Source organism: Physeter macrocephalus, chromosome 16 (genome assembly GCF_002837175.3).
Source record: "Physeter macrocephalus isolate SW-GA chromosome 16, ASM283717v5, whole genome shotgun sequence".
Classification (NCBI taxonomy): Eukaryota; Metazoa; Chordata; class Mammalia; order Artiodactyla; family Physeteridae; genus Physeter; species Physeter macrocephalus.
Window position 1 is genome coordinate 72,962,755 of NC_041229.1, and position 14,789 is coordinate 72,977,543.

A 14,789-nucleotide genomic window follows, 5' to 3' on the forward strand; every position below is an offset into this window, starting at 1 on the left:
GTGAAAGGCCTGCGTACCGCAAAAAAAAATAAAAAAAAATATATATATATATATATATATATTTATTTATTTATTTATTTATCTCTATCAGTATTTACCCTCTCCAAAAAACTTGAACTCCAGAAGAGCCGAGACTGTACTGTTCACCACTGTACTCATGTGTTTTAGCCTGTGTCTGGCACACATTAGGAGCTCAATAAACATTTGTTGCCTGAAATGTTCCTAGCGGGCACTCATCTCCACCCCAGCCCTGCTGGTTTGGTACCAGAGAGCATTGGGGTTTCCTAACTGGTATCTGTGGGAATCTCTAGGCTAACAAATGTGTGGGCTTTTCTGGTTGTTTTTTTGTTGTTGTCGACATTCCAAAGGGTCACTTTGGTGCCAACATTGAAGTGATTACAATGAGCCCCTGTTTCAAAAAAATTGCCCCTGTCCTTTCCAGGGCCATGGAAGAAATGAGGCCAGAATCAAAAGCTGAGTCAGAATGAAGTCAGTTGCTGCCCATAGTGTGACAGTGAGGATTAGCAAACCTTAATGTGGAAATTTTTTTCAAAGCTAAGAATTGTTAAGCATTGTGCAGTCAGCACTTCTTAGAGTGATTTATGGAGTTGAACCGCCTTTGATTTCCTTTGGTAAACCATCACTTGAGCTGTATTCATTCACTGGTTCATTTGTTTGGACAGCATTTCTTTTTAGGCTTTACCACGTGCCAGACCTCGTGCAAAGCATGGTGAGGGACGTAAAGATGGATGTGCACCAGAAGCCCGTGGCCAAGTAGAGGAAAGAGGATCTACCAAGAACTGCACGGCTGACTCTAAGAGGTCAGTGTTTGTGAGCCTGTTTGATTTAAAGTCTGCCTCTTGCTGCTAGACAGGAAGCCGCAGGAAGCCAGGGGATAGGGTTTTTGTCTTGCTCCATATTGAATCCCCAGTGCTGAATGGTGCTTGATCCGTGGTTGGAACTCAATATATATTTGCAGAATGAGGGAAATAGTGTCATCTAAAAGAGATTAAGAAAATGTGCTGTGGGGATTGGAGAGGTAGAGATTAGTCTCAGCTGGGGACATCACATGATCAAAACTGAGAGGGACCATCAAGGTTAGGGTTAGTGTTCCCGCTGCTTCTTTCAGGCCCATTTCACAAATGAGTAAACTGTCACAGAGGGGGAAAGGGATTTGCCCAGGGTCACACAGTGTTAAGGGCCGAATTTTGCCCCTTCACCCCCAATTCATATATTGAAGTCTTAACACCTAGTACCTCAGAATGTGACTGAATTTGGAAGTAGGGTCTTTAAAGAGGAAAGTTAAAATGAGGTCATTTGGGGGCCCTAATCCATATGACTAGTGTTGTCATAAGAAGAGGAGATTAGGTCACAGATAACATGCACAGAGGGAAGACGATGTGAAGACACAGGGAGAAGACGGCCGTCTGCAAGCCAAGGAGAGAGGCTTTAGAAGAAACAACCCTGCTGACACCTTGACCTTGGACTCTGGCCTCTAGAATTGTGAGGAAAATAAATTTCTGTTGTTTAGGCCAGCCAGCCTGTGGTACTTTGTTACGGCAGCCCTAAGCCAACTAAAAGTTTGGACTAAAAGCCAGGTCTGCTGAATCTCTGTCCTAAGCCCTTTACATGACACCATCCAGCTGGTCCATTTGGTACTGTCTCCAACATCCACTGCTGATGAGGATGATGACGATGATGATAACAGCTAATCTACGTATACTGCCTATCATGTACCACGCACTCTTCTAAGTACCTTACACACAATAGCTCATTTAGTTCTCCCAACAGCCCTGTGAAGTAAGTACTATTTATTATCCCATTAAAAAAATTATTTATTTTATTTATTTTTGGCTGCGTTGGGTCTTCGTTGCTGCGCGCGGGCTTTCTCTAGTTGCGGCGAACAGGGGCTACTCTTCGTTTTGGTGCGCGGGCTTTTCATTGCGGTGGTTTCTCTTGTTGCGGAACACGGGCTCTAGGCGCACAGGCTTCAGTAGTTGTGGCACGTGAGCTCAGTAGTGGTGGGTCGCAGACGCTAGAGCGCAGGCTCAGTAGTTGTGGTGCACGGCCTTAGTTGCTCCATGGCATGTGGGATCTGCCCAGAGCAGGGATTGAACCCGTGTCCCCTGCATTGGCAGGAGGGTTCTTAACCACTGTGCTACCACGGAAGTCCCTATTGTCCCATTTTTACAGATGAGGAAACTGAAACACAAAGAGATTGAGCAACTTGCCCAAGAGCATATGACAACTCAGTGATTTTGCTGGGATTCAGGCCCAGGCAGTCTGCTCCAGGAACGTGCCCTCACCCATCAGGCTATTCTCCAGTGTTATGTCTACATGCCAAGCCAGAGGCATTTTCAAAGATGAGAGGTAATGATGGCACTTTGAGGCCTCACTGGGTTTGCTTTCCTATAGCCATAAGTTATGGATATACTCATCCCAGTCTGAAGTGGCTCACTGGAAGCATAAAACAAACAAGCAGAGGGAAGCAGGAGCCTTGCTAAAGAGTAGAGCATTAGGATTTATTTGTTCCAGAATCTTCTTGTATGTTAGGACATCAGTGAGGAAACATTGAAATAGCAGATTTCAAGCCTCCCTCAAGTTCAAAAACATCTTCTAATTCAGTCCTTAAAAGTGAAACAACCAAACCACTTCAGCCAAAGCACTTTGCAGTAAGAGGCCTGGGTTTGAATCCTTTCTCAACCACTTACCAGCTGAGTGACTTGGGGTTTATGAAATCCATCTGAACCAGTTTTTCCTTCTGGGAGATTGGGAAAATGACACCCATCTCATGGATTAGACATAATATATTCAAAAACATTGTCACAGGTGCCGATACATAGTAAGTGATCAATAAACAGAGGTCTTGTTAGTTAAGCAAAATGACCATACCTAAAGGCTCTCCTCTCTGAAGCCTTGCCCAGTGTCTCATCCTGTCTGTCCAAATTCATTGCTTGCTCCGCTGGCTCTTGAGGGAATTTGCTTGCACTTCTATTTGTCACTCAGTTTGTTCTTCCTTCTATCATAGAAGTTGATGACACACCTATCCATCTGCACATCCACTCAGTAAAATTGTAGCATTTTTTTCATGTCCCAGTGCTGAACCAGGCACTGGAAGTTCACAGGTGGTTACAATAAGGTCCCACCCTTGAAGGCTTTGGGGGCAAGTCAGGGCTGGGTGTGCCCAATAGGCAGGGGTACTATAATAATAATAATAACAATAAAAATTTACAATTATATTGTATTGGAGTATTTATCATAGGAAAAACCAGCACTTTGTTCAATTTCTAGACATTTATTTTATGATTTAGAACTATTTTAATAGAATAAGGGAGTCATAATGTTTTCAATTCTTTTCCAATTTAACTTCCAAAGGTTTGCTTTGGCAACAGATACATTAAGGAATAATTGCAAAGACTGTATTAAATGGTGGGCTAGAAAAACCTCCAGTATTTTCTGGGGGCTGAGGTAGGAGAGCCCCATTGGCCCACTGGACTCCCCAAGAGCAGGAACCAAGCTTTCTCCTAGCTCCATAGCTGTCCTTCAAGCTGAACAGAGCTTAGATGCCACCTTTTTCAGGGCAGCCCAAAAAACGGCATGGAGAGTGCAGGTGGGGGGCTCTTGCCCAATCCTCCTCTAGTCTGAGCGGTGGAACTCATATATTTTCTGTTTTGTATGAGGAAACAGAACCCCAGATGGTGAAAGGGACTTGCCCAAGATCACAGGAACAGAGAGTGGCAAATGTTTTAATAGTTAACATTTATTGATTCCTTCTTATGTCAAACATTGGCTAAGGGGCTTTACATGCTTTTTCTCATTTAATCCTTCTGACAATTCTGTGACGTATTGTCAGTACTTGTAATTGTAAGTACCCTTATTTTCTCCATTTCACAGATGAGGAAAATTGAGGTAAAGTAAGAGACTTTCACAAGGTCATCCAGCTATTATGCAGCCAAGTCCGGATTTGCACTCGGTAGATGGTGGTTGATGTTGGAATAACAGCCGATCCTGGACCTGTACGAGGGGCAGGATGAAGCATGCGGACCGGTGGACACCTACCTGGGCGAGCAGTGCACAGTCTCGGCCAGTGGCTGTTAGCGCCCGGCGTGGGTGGGTCGGGGACTGAGCCTCTGAGGGGCGACTCCCTGATAGCCTCCCTGGGGGCGCGAAAGTCCCGCCCCCAGCCGAGGAGAAGGCAAGGATTGGCTCTCTCGATGCCGATTGACGGCTCAGGGCTCAAACGGCAGCCGCGGTGGAGGCGGGGCCACGAGCAGGAAGTGAGAGTGGAGGCGACTCGAGACAGGCTGGCCGGCGGGCAGCTACCGCCACTTTGTCGAGTCGCCGCCGCCACTGCGGAGATGGAGGGGCCGGGACTGGGCTCGCAGGTGAGTGCGGTTGGGCGAAGGCTGTACCGGGGGCTCGGAGGGCGGCCGCGGCTGTGGAGAGACGGAGGGCATGGGTGTTAGGTAGCTCCCAGAGGGGCCTCCGGGGGCAGGGGGCCGGGTCCGGGGAGGAGGAAGCCTGAAAACACCGAGAATAATGCAGGAATTCTCTCCGAGGCGACCGGGAAGAAAAGGCGAGGACAGGGATGAGTGCCATACCGGCCCTCCAGCATCCACCTGCGGTCCGGGGCGCCTCGTGCCCGGCAGGGACAGCTGCGGGCCCTGGGAGGGGAGGGTGGCGTTCCTGGGAGAGGTGTCAGGTGACACACCTGAGTTGGACCAGCCCGTTTTGACATTGGCCTGGAGTCTGTGAGGTTCTATTCATTTCTTTTTCGGCCGGGGCGTCTGGGAACCCGCTTTCGCTCCTCTCAGCCCTGTTTTAGCTCTCGTTCCCACATCCTTGCTTACTCTTTGAAAGATTTGAGGCTGTTTGTTTAGGCTGGAGAAAGGCGGGGGGGGCCTGGAAAGGGAGGTACGTGATAGCTATCTGCAAAATCCCAAAGGACTCTGTTCTGTGGAGGAGGTCGTACTAGAAGCCAGGTGTAGTTTCAGAAAACAGAAGGGGCCAATGGGGAAAGTTACAAGAGATATATGTTAGCTCCAAGAAAACTAGATTTTTGTCCTTTTTGCTTATGGTCCTGACTGGCATATTATAGCTGTTTACTTAATTTTTGTTGAATACATGAAAAATATTCAGATTCAGCCAATGTTTAGTGAGTTCTTAGCATATGCCAAGTGCTTTTATATGCATTATTTAATTCCAGAATTGAAGCATCCTTAAGAAGGTGATATAATCCCCATTTACAGATGAGAAAACTGAAGCTCTCTCCAGCTGGAGTGAATTAGGTAGTAGATATTCTGTCCCTAGTGGGATTCAAGCAGTTTGAGATGATTGGGTTAGCTGGCCTCTAAAAAAAAAAAAAAGTCTTTCGCATCTTGAGAGTGTTCCTCACGCTCCCCCTTTCCCTTCCTTCTTTCAGCAATCCGATGTAGGTTTAAGTGAGGAACAAGACAGGTGGGGAAGTTGTCGGGTGTTCTTGCATTTTGATAGAATAAAAAAGGTTTGCAAGCAGACCATATATTACAGAAGGGTGTAGAATCTTCACATGGAAACTCTGTCTCATTTGTTGTTTGTTTGTTTTTTTCTCCTCAGAGTTTCAGGGAAAAGTTGGTAGCAGTAAAGATCATACCTTAATTGCTGCCACTCATTTACAAAAGCCTTAGAGTGCTTGAAGTTCATTACCTTGTTCTGCAGGGAAGATTGCCCTGCCGGAATTCCCTGCCAGATGGAGGGAGAGAATGTTTCAGGGGTTGAAATTAAATGGGCCAAGGTAGAGAGATCATTGTTGTTGTTAATAATTATCAGTATTAATTTTTTCAATAGTAGCAAAAGATTTTACCTATATAAGATGCTCTACAGTTTGCAAAATACTTCCCTATTGTTATTACTCACTGTGACCCTGTGAGGTGGGGAGGGATTATTATTCCAGTTTTAGAGATTAGAATTGAGGTTCAAAAAATTGGAGTCATGGAGTTCCCTGGTGGTCCAGTGGTTAGGACTCAGTGCTTTCACTGCTGCGGCCCGGGTTCAATCTGGTCGGGGAACTAAGATCCTGCAAGCTGCGTGATGTGGCCATAAAAAAAAAAAAAAAAAAATTGGAGTCAGTTGTTAAAAGTCAAATAGCTGCTGAGAGAAACAAGACTTCATTCGTTCTACCAGGTGTTAAGCACTGTTATAGGTGCTGGAGATAAATCAGTGAACAAAACAGACAAAAACATTCCTGCTCTGGTTGAATGTGGTTCCCCTGATTCCAGCTGATAGGTTTTTGCCAGAATTTGCCTGTACTCTCTGGCCCCCAGTTTCCTCTCTGACCTCATTTTTTACTACTTTCTTGCTTGCTCAATCAACCACAGTTATGCTGGCCCCAAGGTCTTTGCACTTAGTATTCACTCTATCTGGAGAACTCTTTCTTCATATAACCACATGGCTTACCGCCCCCCACCTTTGTAAGGTCTTGACACAATCGTCACCTCAATGTGGTAGGCCCTCCCCATCATCACCACTACCAGCAACATTCCTTAACCTCCTTCCTTCCTTTATATTTCTTCTCGGCATTTAATACCATTAACATACTCTGTAAATAATTGTCCAGTGAATGAACTTGGTTACTTAACTCTGTTAATACAGAATGCTTCTGTTAATGTCATGAGAAATTTTAATGGCTATCTGTCAGATCTCTGTTTCTCTCTTTGTTTTATTTGATAATCTGTCAGGATTTTGACCCTCATCAGAGTTTAAATATGGTTTTCTAAATCTTGGTTTTCTCTTAAATTAATTAACTTTAACAGTACTTATTTACTATTTAGAAAATATAATTGGATTTAAGATATCTCCACGTGAGAAATATCTCTTAGATCTTAATTATGTTCCCGTCATCTATTGCTGCGTAACAAACCATCCCCAATCATAGTGGTGTAAACCAGCCATTGTCATGCTCATGGACTGTGCGTCAGGACTTTGGCCAGGGCAAAGCAGGGATGGTTTGTTTCTGTTCCACCATGTCCGGAGCCTCTGCTGGAAAGACTTGCTAGCTGGGGCTGGTGTCATCTGATGGTTCCCTCACTCACATGTCTGGTGGTTGATGCTGACTTTGAGCAGGGACACCTACATGTGGCCTGGGCCTCTGGACAGCATGGTAGCTGGGTTCCAAGAGTGAGCATTTCAAGAGACAGAAAGAGGAAGCTGCCAGTTTCTTAGGCCTGAACCTGCAAACTGGCAGAGCATCACTTCTGTGGTATTTTATTAGTGAAGCAATCACTAATAAAACTCTTATGAGTTTGCTGGTGTCTTACGAATTTGCTTGGTCTATTCTGTTACCTTAACATTGTAGGCAGCCATACATCAGTTACGCTTCCACTGCCACAAAGGGTGTTTGTTTATGCGGTGATGCCTTTACCAGTACACATGTCAATAATGACTACTGTAACAGCTCCTCTTAGAACCATACAACATGGATTTGGAAAGAACTTTATAGCTATATTGACCTGCTCCTTTCATTTTACAAATGTAGAAACTGAAGCCAAAAACCAGGTAGATGATTAGCCACCATCATACAGCCGCCTGAAATCTGAGACTTGGGCCTTGTTCTCAAGGAGTTTACCTTTCACCATGGTAAAATGAAACAACTAGAGAGTACTTAGAAAAACATTTTCTTGATAACCAGAGAGTAATTTCTAAGAAGGATGTAGTATCATGACAAACTTTGCTTTAATCTTTGTGATGGGAATGTATGGTTGTTTTCCTTAAACATTTTTATGCGACTGTCTCTGAAGTTAACCTCCCCCAAAGCAGGTCATCTCCTTTCTCACCTGTAGCTCTTACGGCAGAATTCTGGGAGGGAGTGATATCTAGAGCAAAGGACATAGCTTAGAGCTGCAGCTGCTAAGCTTTTTTGATCATGCACTCCTATCAGTAAAGCAGTTTTGAGCTTGCACCCCTAGAATAAAACCGCAGTGTGACAAGTAGGATTTAAAATGTTCATTTTTGTAAAATGTCATGTATCGTGAGATTAAGGGAATGATGAGTGGCACGTGCACTGCAAGCTGGCTGGGAGCTCAGGCCTCCAGCTGCGCAGTCCAAATCATCCAGGTACCACTGACTGCAGTTTGTCGTCCATGGTTGGCCATTGATCACTCTAACTTATGTGTTAATGGGGATGATTCTGTGTCATGTGGTTGGCTGGGACTTAAAAAAGTTCAGCTCCCCTCTGTTGGATGTACCTGGGGGCTGGGGAAAGGAGCAAGTCTCTAAATTCATATTGCCATGGGGCATGTTATTGTAGGATTTGACAGTGTGTTTCTAAATTGTATTCATGAGTGAATAGCTCAGTATATACTCATGGTAAGGTTTTGAATTAAAGATAGTAAATATAAGTCTGCTTCACATCAGCCTTTTTGATAATTTGGAATTTTTTCTGGAGGGGGGCTGGCTTTTTGTTAGATCAGCTTAGATTGTCTTTGTTTCTACTTTATGTGGCCAGTAAAGAGCACCTGCTATGAGAAGTGTCAGCTCTGCCATTTTCTTGTTTGCTTTTACTTTTACTATGGTTATTATTTCAGTTCATGGCTTCTTTGTAGTAGTAATCAGTTTAAGCCACTTGCTCATTTGGGGAGGGGTAACTTTAAAATTAGTAAGTAGTTAAAATGAGATAATATGCCTTGAAAATTACTTAGCCTGATGTATAGTGCAAAATGTTGAAGGTCCCACTGTAACCCCTCTGGGTGTGGACTTTTACTCTGTCCCCAAGTTACCTGGTAAAACAGACCATGAGGAGTGACCTACTTGATATACAGATTAAGTGAGGCTGCCAGGACTAAGAATTCATAAATCTTTTTTAAAAAAATAAATTCATTTATTTAATTTATTTATTTTTGGCTGTGTTGGGTCTGTTTGCTGCGCGGTCTTTTCTCTAGTTGCGGCGAGCAGGGGCTACTCTTCGTTGCGGTGCACGTGCTTCTCATTGCGGTGGCTTCTTGTTGCGGAGCTAGGGCTCTAGGCGCGTGGGCTTCAGTAGTTGTGGCACGCGGGCTCAGTAGTTGTGGCTCGCGGGCTCTAGAGCGCAGGCCCAGTAGTTGTGGCACACGGGCTTAGTTGCTCCGCGGCATGTGGGATCTTCCTGGGGCAGGACTCTAACCTGTGTCCCCTAAGTTGGCAGGTGGATTCTTAGCCACTGCGCCACCAGGGAAGCCCCCAGAATTCATAAATCTTAAGCCAAATGTATAAATTTTTGTGGGTTCCCCTCCTTTTTTTTAAGAAAAAAGAAAAAGTCATTATAACAGCTTTAACATTTTCTTCCGTTACCTAATGGGTCACTGAGTGTTTTGCCTTGAGTGCACTTGCCTCACTTTGGAGACCATTGACTTTGAAAACAGGCTTTGAGTTTATATAATCATTTTTAGGCTTTACTCTGATCTGGATTTGGACAAAAAATGATGACGTGAACAGAAAGTACCTCTTATTCTCTAGTCTTTGTCACCCATTTTTGCCATTTAATCGCATATTGCTTCCATTATCACTTTACTCTCTTTGTCTCTGACTTAGCTGCCCAATTAGACTTAAACTCCTGGAGGATATGTACCCACATCTTTTGTGTTCCTAGCATAATGCTTTGCATATCATAAATACACAGTAATTAATTGCTGAATAAATAAATGCTTTTAATAAATAAATGCTCTTTACATTGAAATGTGTAATCCACCTCAACTTTCTGCATGAAAAATGAAGCTGATGTCCTTAATGCCTTAAGGCATAATGAGAAGCAGTAAATTTGTATCTGTATATGTGACATTTATTTGTGATGAAAAATCTGTATATAAACAAAGGCTTGATCTTCCTAATATATAAATGGAAACTGATACACAATCCACTAGAAAAACAGTAGACTATGAAAAGGCAACCCACAAAAGAGAAAGTATGAGAGGCAATAAAGAACAAACAATCAAACTCAGATTCATTAGCAACTAGGGACGTGCAAATGCAAAACAAGATGCCATTTTTTTAGCCATCAGATTGGCAAGATTGTAAAAAGATTGATAATATTCAGTTAGGAGGTTTGTAGGGAAAAAGAACAGTTACATACTTGCCTGTCAGGAGTGTGAATTAGGGAAGGTCAGTATCTGTTTATGTTTAAAATACACATATTTTTTGACCCAGCAGTCCAATGTTGGGGAATCAGTGTTATAGAATGTACAGGATGTTAATTATAGGGTTGTTTAGAGAGTGAATGCTGAAATCAACCTGCATGTCTAACAATAGGGAAATGGTTGAATAAATTATGCTAGATCTATACAATGGAATAATATTCAACTATTACTAGTTACTGACCTGCAGCGCTGTACATGATATATTGTTAGGTGAGACAGGCAAGTTGATGAATAATTATATAATTGGATCCCATGTTTGGGGATAAATTTTGTTAAATATAAGAAGAAAATGGTAAAAACCTGTGTATCCTGTATAATGTTATATATGTTAAAGTATATACACATAGTGAGGGAGGATACACCAAACTGTTAATAATAGTATCTCTTTTGGTACAAGATTGGAAGGGAAAGAGTCCAGATTATCAACTCTATTCACTTTGGTATTGCTGGTGTTTTAAACTGAAAGTTTTAAAATTTTATAATTTAAAAAGTCTAAGTTTTATACGAAAAGCAGACTGATTTCTCTGTCAATTTTAGCTACATCTGCTGTTTATTGACGCTGGAGAAATTCTGAGTATAGTATATTCATCTCTTTCCTTGACCCCTTGTCTTCTTCCAGTTAGATGTAATTATAATTACTGTGATATGTTGAAAAGTAATGTTCTTATTTATGTTTTAATCTAACTATATGTTTATTATTTAGCTGTGTGAGTATGTGTGTGTGTGTGTGTGTGTGTGTGTAAAATAAGAGTGTCATGCAATGGGGTTGAATTTACCAGATAAATCGGAACTTCTGTACTCAAAAAAGCATTTGTGGTTCTAGCTCTGGGTAAGATGAAGTAAAGCACACTCCACCCTGTCTGTCCCACTGAATGCACTAGATAGGAAGCTATTTAAGGATTCCCGAAAGAAAATTTTAGCAGGTAGGGTGGGGGGAAAGACCAGAATTCAAAAAAACCACTGAACCAGGAACTAATTTACCTTTTTCCCATCTGGGTCCCCTCCTCTCTTCCACCGCCCTCTCCCTGGACTTGAACCCTGGAAGTGAGCATCCCTGCAGAGAGAGCGCACTTCTGGAGAAGCCCTCTAGTTCAGGTTCAAGGAGCAGGAAAGTGGTCTCCTGGCAGCACAGGCACTGAAACTCTGAGGCAGGAGGACTTCCTCTCTGAACAGAGGAGTTGTAGTCCCAACACAGTTGTTCTTAGAAGTGACACCTGAAGCATGATCCATAAAAGAAAAAGATACATTATACTTCATCAGAATTAAAAATTTTTGTTCTATGAAAGAGACGTAAGAAATGGGAAGATAAGCTACAGACTGGGAGAACATATTTACAAATCACATATCTGACAAAGGACTTATGTCTAGCATGTAATATAAGGAACTCTCAAAACTTAGCAGTAAGAAAATAAATAGCCCAATTAAAAATGGGTGAAAAGACTTAGACAGTTCACCAAAGAAGATATACAGATAGCAAATAGCACATGAAATGACACTCAGCTCCATTAGCCGTTAGGGATATGCAAATTGAGACCATGATGAGACACTACTACACATCTATTATACTGACAGTAGCAAGTGCCAGAGAGGATGCAGAGCAAATGGAGCTCTCATACGTTGCTAATGGCAATGCAAAGTGGTACAGCTACTCTGGAAAACAGTTTGGCAATTTCTTATAAACTTAACATCTACTTACCAGAGGGCCAAGCAGTCTCACTCTTAGAGAAGCAAGAACATATGTTCACACAAAATGAATGTTTATACAGCTCCATTTATAATTGCCAAAAGCTGGAAACAACCCACGTGAGTTGTTTGAATGGGTAAACGGTGATACAGTCATATAATGGAATACTTTATAGCAAGGAAGGAGCTATTAATAACATACAGCATTATGCTGAGTGAAAGAAGCCAGTCTTAGATTATATTCTGTCTAATTCCATTGTATGACATTCTGGGAAAGATAAAACTAGTGATGAAGGACATGTCTGTGGTTGCCAGGAGTTGAGGTAGGGGGAGGGTGTGGCTAAAAAGGAATATCCTGAGGGAGTTTTTTGAGGTGTTGGAACTGTTCTGGATCCTGATTGTGGTAGTGGTTACAATTCACAGAACTATATACCAAAAAGTCAATTTAACTGTAAGGTAACTTAGAACAAAAAGATTTGCTCCTTCAGAGTAACCTGTTGAGGGGTTATGGACTTACTTCAGTAAAACTATTATTTGTTAAATCTTTTTTGGAATTCCTGGAGAATTGATGTAGGCACATCATTTCAAGTATCTTCAATTTTCTATTCTAATGTGTATTCATCCTTTGAGAATTTTTTTTAAACAATGAAAAGTTGGTCAGAGAGACAGTTGTGGTGAATAAGGTGGATAAAAGCCAGGTAACAACTTTATGGTAAAGAACAAGATGGGATTATAACATAGTAAGCCAGTTTTGATCTCTAGGCATGATTTGCTAGATATTTGATGTGAACCTCCACCTTAAATGCAACTAAAAATGCTGGATACAGTATAAAATCTTTAAGTGTTTTATATTTTGATGCTATTGTAAATTTTAAAAAAGATTCCTGAGGGTTTTCTGTGTATAGGATCATGCTCTCTGCAAATAAAGGTGGATTTGCTTCTTTTCTAATCTGTATGCATTTTTCTTTCCCTTACTCTATTATTGTGTCTAGGACTTCAGTACATTGTTGATTAGAAGTGGTGATAGTGGGCATCCTTGCTTTGTTTCAGTCTTTAGAGTTAAAGCATTCAGTCTTTTACCGTTGACTGTATGGTAGCTGTAGATTTTTTAAAAATGCTCCTGATTAGGTTGAGGAAGTTCCCTTCTTTCCCTAGTGTGCTAAGAGTTTTTATCATGCATGGGTGTTGAATTCTGTCAAATGCTATTCTACTGAAATGAGTATATTTATTTTGTTAATATGGCGAATTGCACTGATTTCTTTTGAAATGTTTAAGCTTGGTTGTAATGTATAGTATCCTTTTTATATATTACTGAATACAGTTTTGCTGATATTTCATTTAGGATCTTTGCATCTGTGTTCATGAAGGATATTGAGTCTATAGTTTTCTTTACTGCTTATGTCTGTTGGTTTTAGTGTCAGGATAATGCTGCCTCCTAAAATGAGCTGGGAAGCAGTCCCTCTGAAGGGAGTTGGTATCATTTCTTCCTTGAGTGTTTTCATAGACTTTGCCAGTTAAAAGTCATGTGGGCCTGGAGTTGTTTTGTTTAATGGGAAGTTTTAAAATTATGAACTCAATTTCTTTAATAGATAGAGTGCTACTCATTTCTTTTTAAGTCCATTTTGATAACTTGTGTCTTTCGAGATATTTTATGCATTTCACATAGGTTGTTGAATTTAGTGGCATAAAGATGTTCACAGAAGCCCCTTATTACCCTTTTAATGTTTGCAGAATCTTGTAATGATGTCCCCTTTTTTACACTTGCTATTTGTCATTGACATCTTTTTTCTTGATCAGTCTGACTAGAGCTTTATCAATTTTATTGATTTATTCTTTCCAAAGAACCAGCTTTTGGTTTCAGTGATTTTCTGCATGTTTTTCTTTTTTATATTTCATGGATTTCCCTATCTTTATTGTTTCCTTCATTCTACCTACTTGGGATTTAATTTTTTTTTTTTCTCTAGATCCTTAAGATGAAAGCTTAGATCATTTATTTTAGTTTCTTCTTTTTTCCTATTATTTTTTCCTATTATAAGCATTTAAAGCTAAAAATTCACTCTATTTAGAAAAATGTTCTTTTGTTTCCAAATATTTGAGAATATTCCACATATCCTTTGGTTATTGATTTTTTTAAAACATCTTTATTGGAGTATAATTGCTTTACAATGTTGTGTTAGTTTCTGCTGTATAACAAAGTGAATCAGCTATACGTGTACTTATGTCCCCATATCCCCTCCCTCTTGCGTCTCCCTCCCACCCTCCCTATCCCACCCCTCTAGGTGGTCACAAAGCACTGGGCTGATCTCCCTGTGCGATGCAGCTGCTTCCCACTAGCTATCTATTTTACATTTGGCAGTGTATATATGTCAATGCTACTCTTTCACTTCGTCCTAGCTTACCCTTCCCCCTCCCCGTGTCCTCAAGTCCATTCTCTACGTCTGTGTCTTTATTCCTGTCCTGCCCCTAGGTTCATGAGAACCTTTTTTTTCTTTTTAGATTCCATATATATACGTTAGCATATGTTATTTATTTTTCTCTTTCTGACTTACTTCGCTCTGTATGACAGACTCTAGATCCATCCGCCTCACTACAAATAACTCAATTTCATTTCTTTTTATGCTGAGTAATATTGCATTGTATATACGTGCCACATCTTCTTTATCCATTCATCTGTCGATTGACACTTAGGTTGCATCATGTCCTGGCTATTGTAAATAGAGCTGCAATGAACATTGTGGTACATGACTCTTTTTGAATTATGGTTTTCTCAGGGTATATGCCCAGTAGTGGGATTGCTGGGTCGTATGGTAGTTCTATTTTTAGTTTTTTAAGGAACCTCCATATTGTTCTCCATAGGGAGGACAATTTACATTCCCACCAACAATGCAAGAGGGTTCCCTTTGCTCCACACCCTCTTCAGCATTTATTGTTTGTAGATTTCTTGATGATGGCCATTCTGAC

The 14,789-nt window shown here is 41.4% G+C and overlaps 1 protein-coding gene across 2 annotated transcripts in view; it reads left to right on the forward strand.

The window, feature by feature from the left end:
- The first annotated feature begins 4,037 nt into the window (after window positions 1–4,037).
- Window positions 4,038–14,789, forward strand: part of ZDHHC13 (zinc finger DHHC-type palmitoyltransferase 13) — a 50,346-nt gene continuing 39,594 nt past the window's right edge. The window contains exon 1 of one of the 2 annotated variants that reach the window (XM_007118934.4): window positions 4,038–4,385. In XM_007118934.4, coding sequence (XP_007118996.2) covers window positions 4,038–4,385 — 348 coding nt within the window. The remainder of the gene's footprint in view (window positions 4,386–14,789) is intronic. The other variant, XM_055091562.1, reaches the window with a different exon arrangement.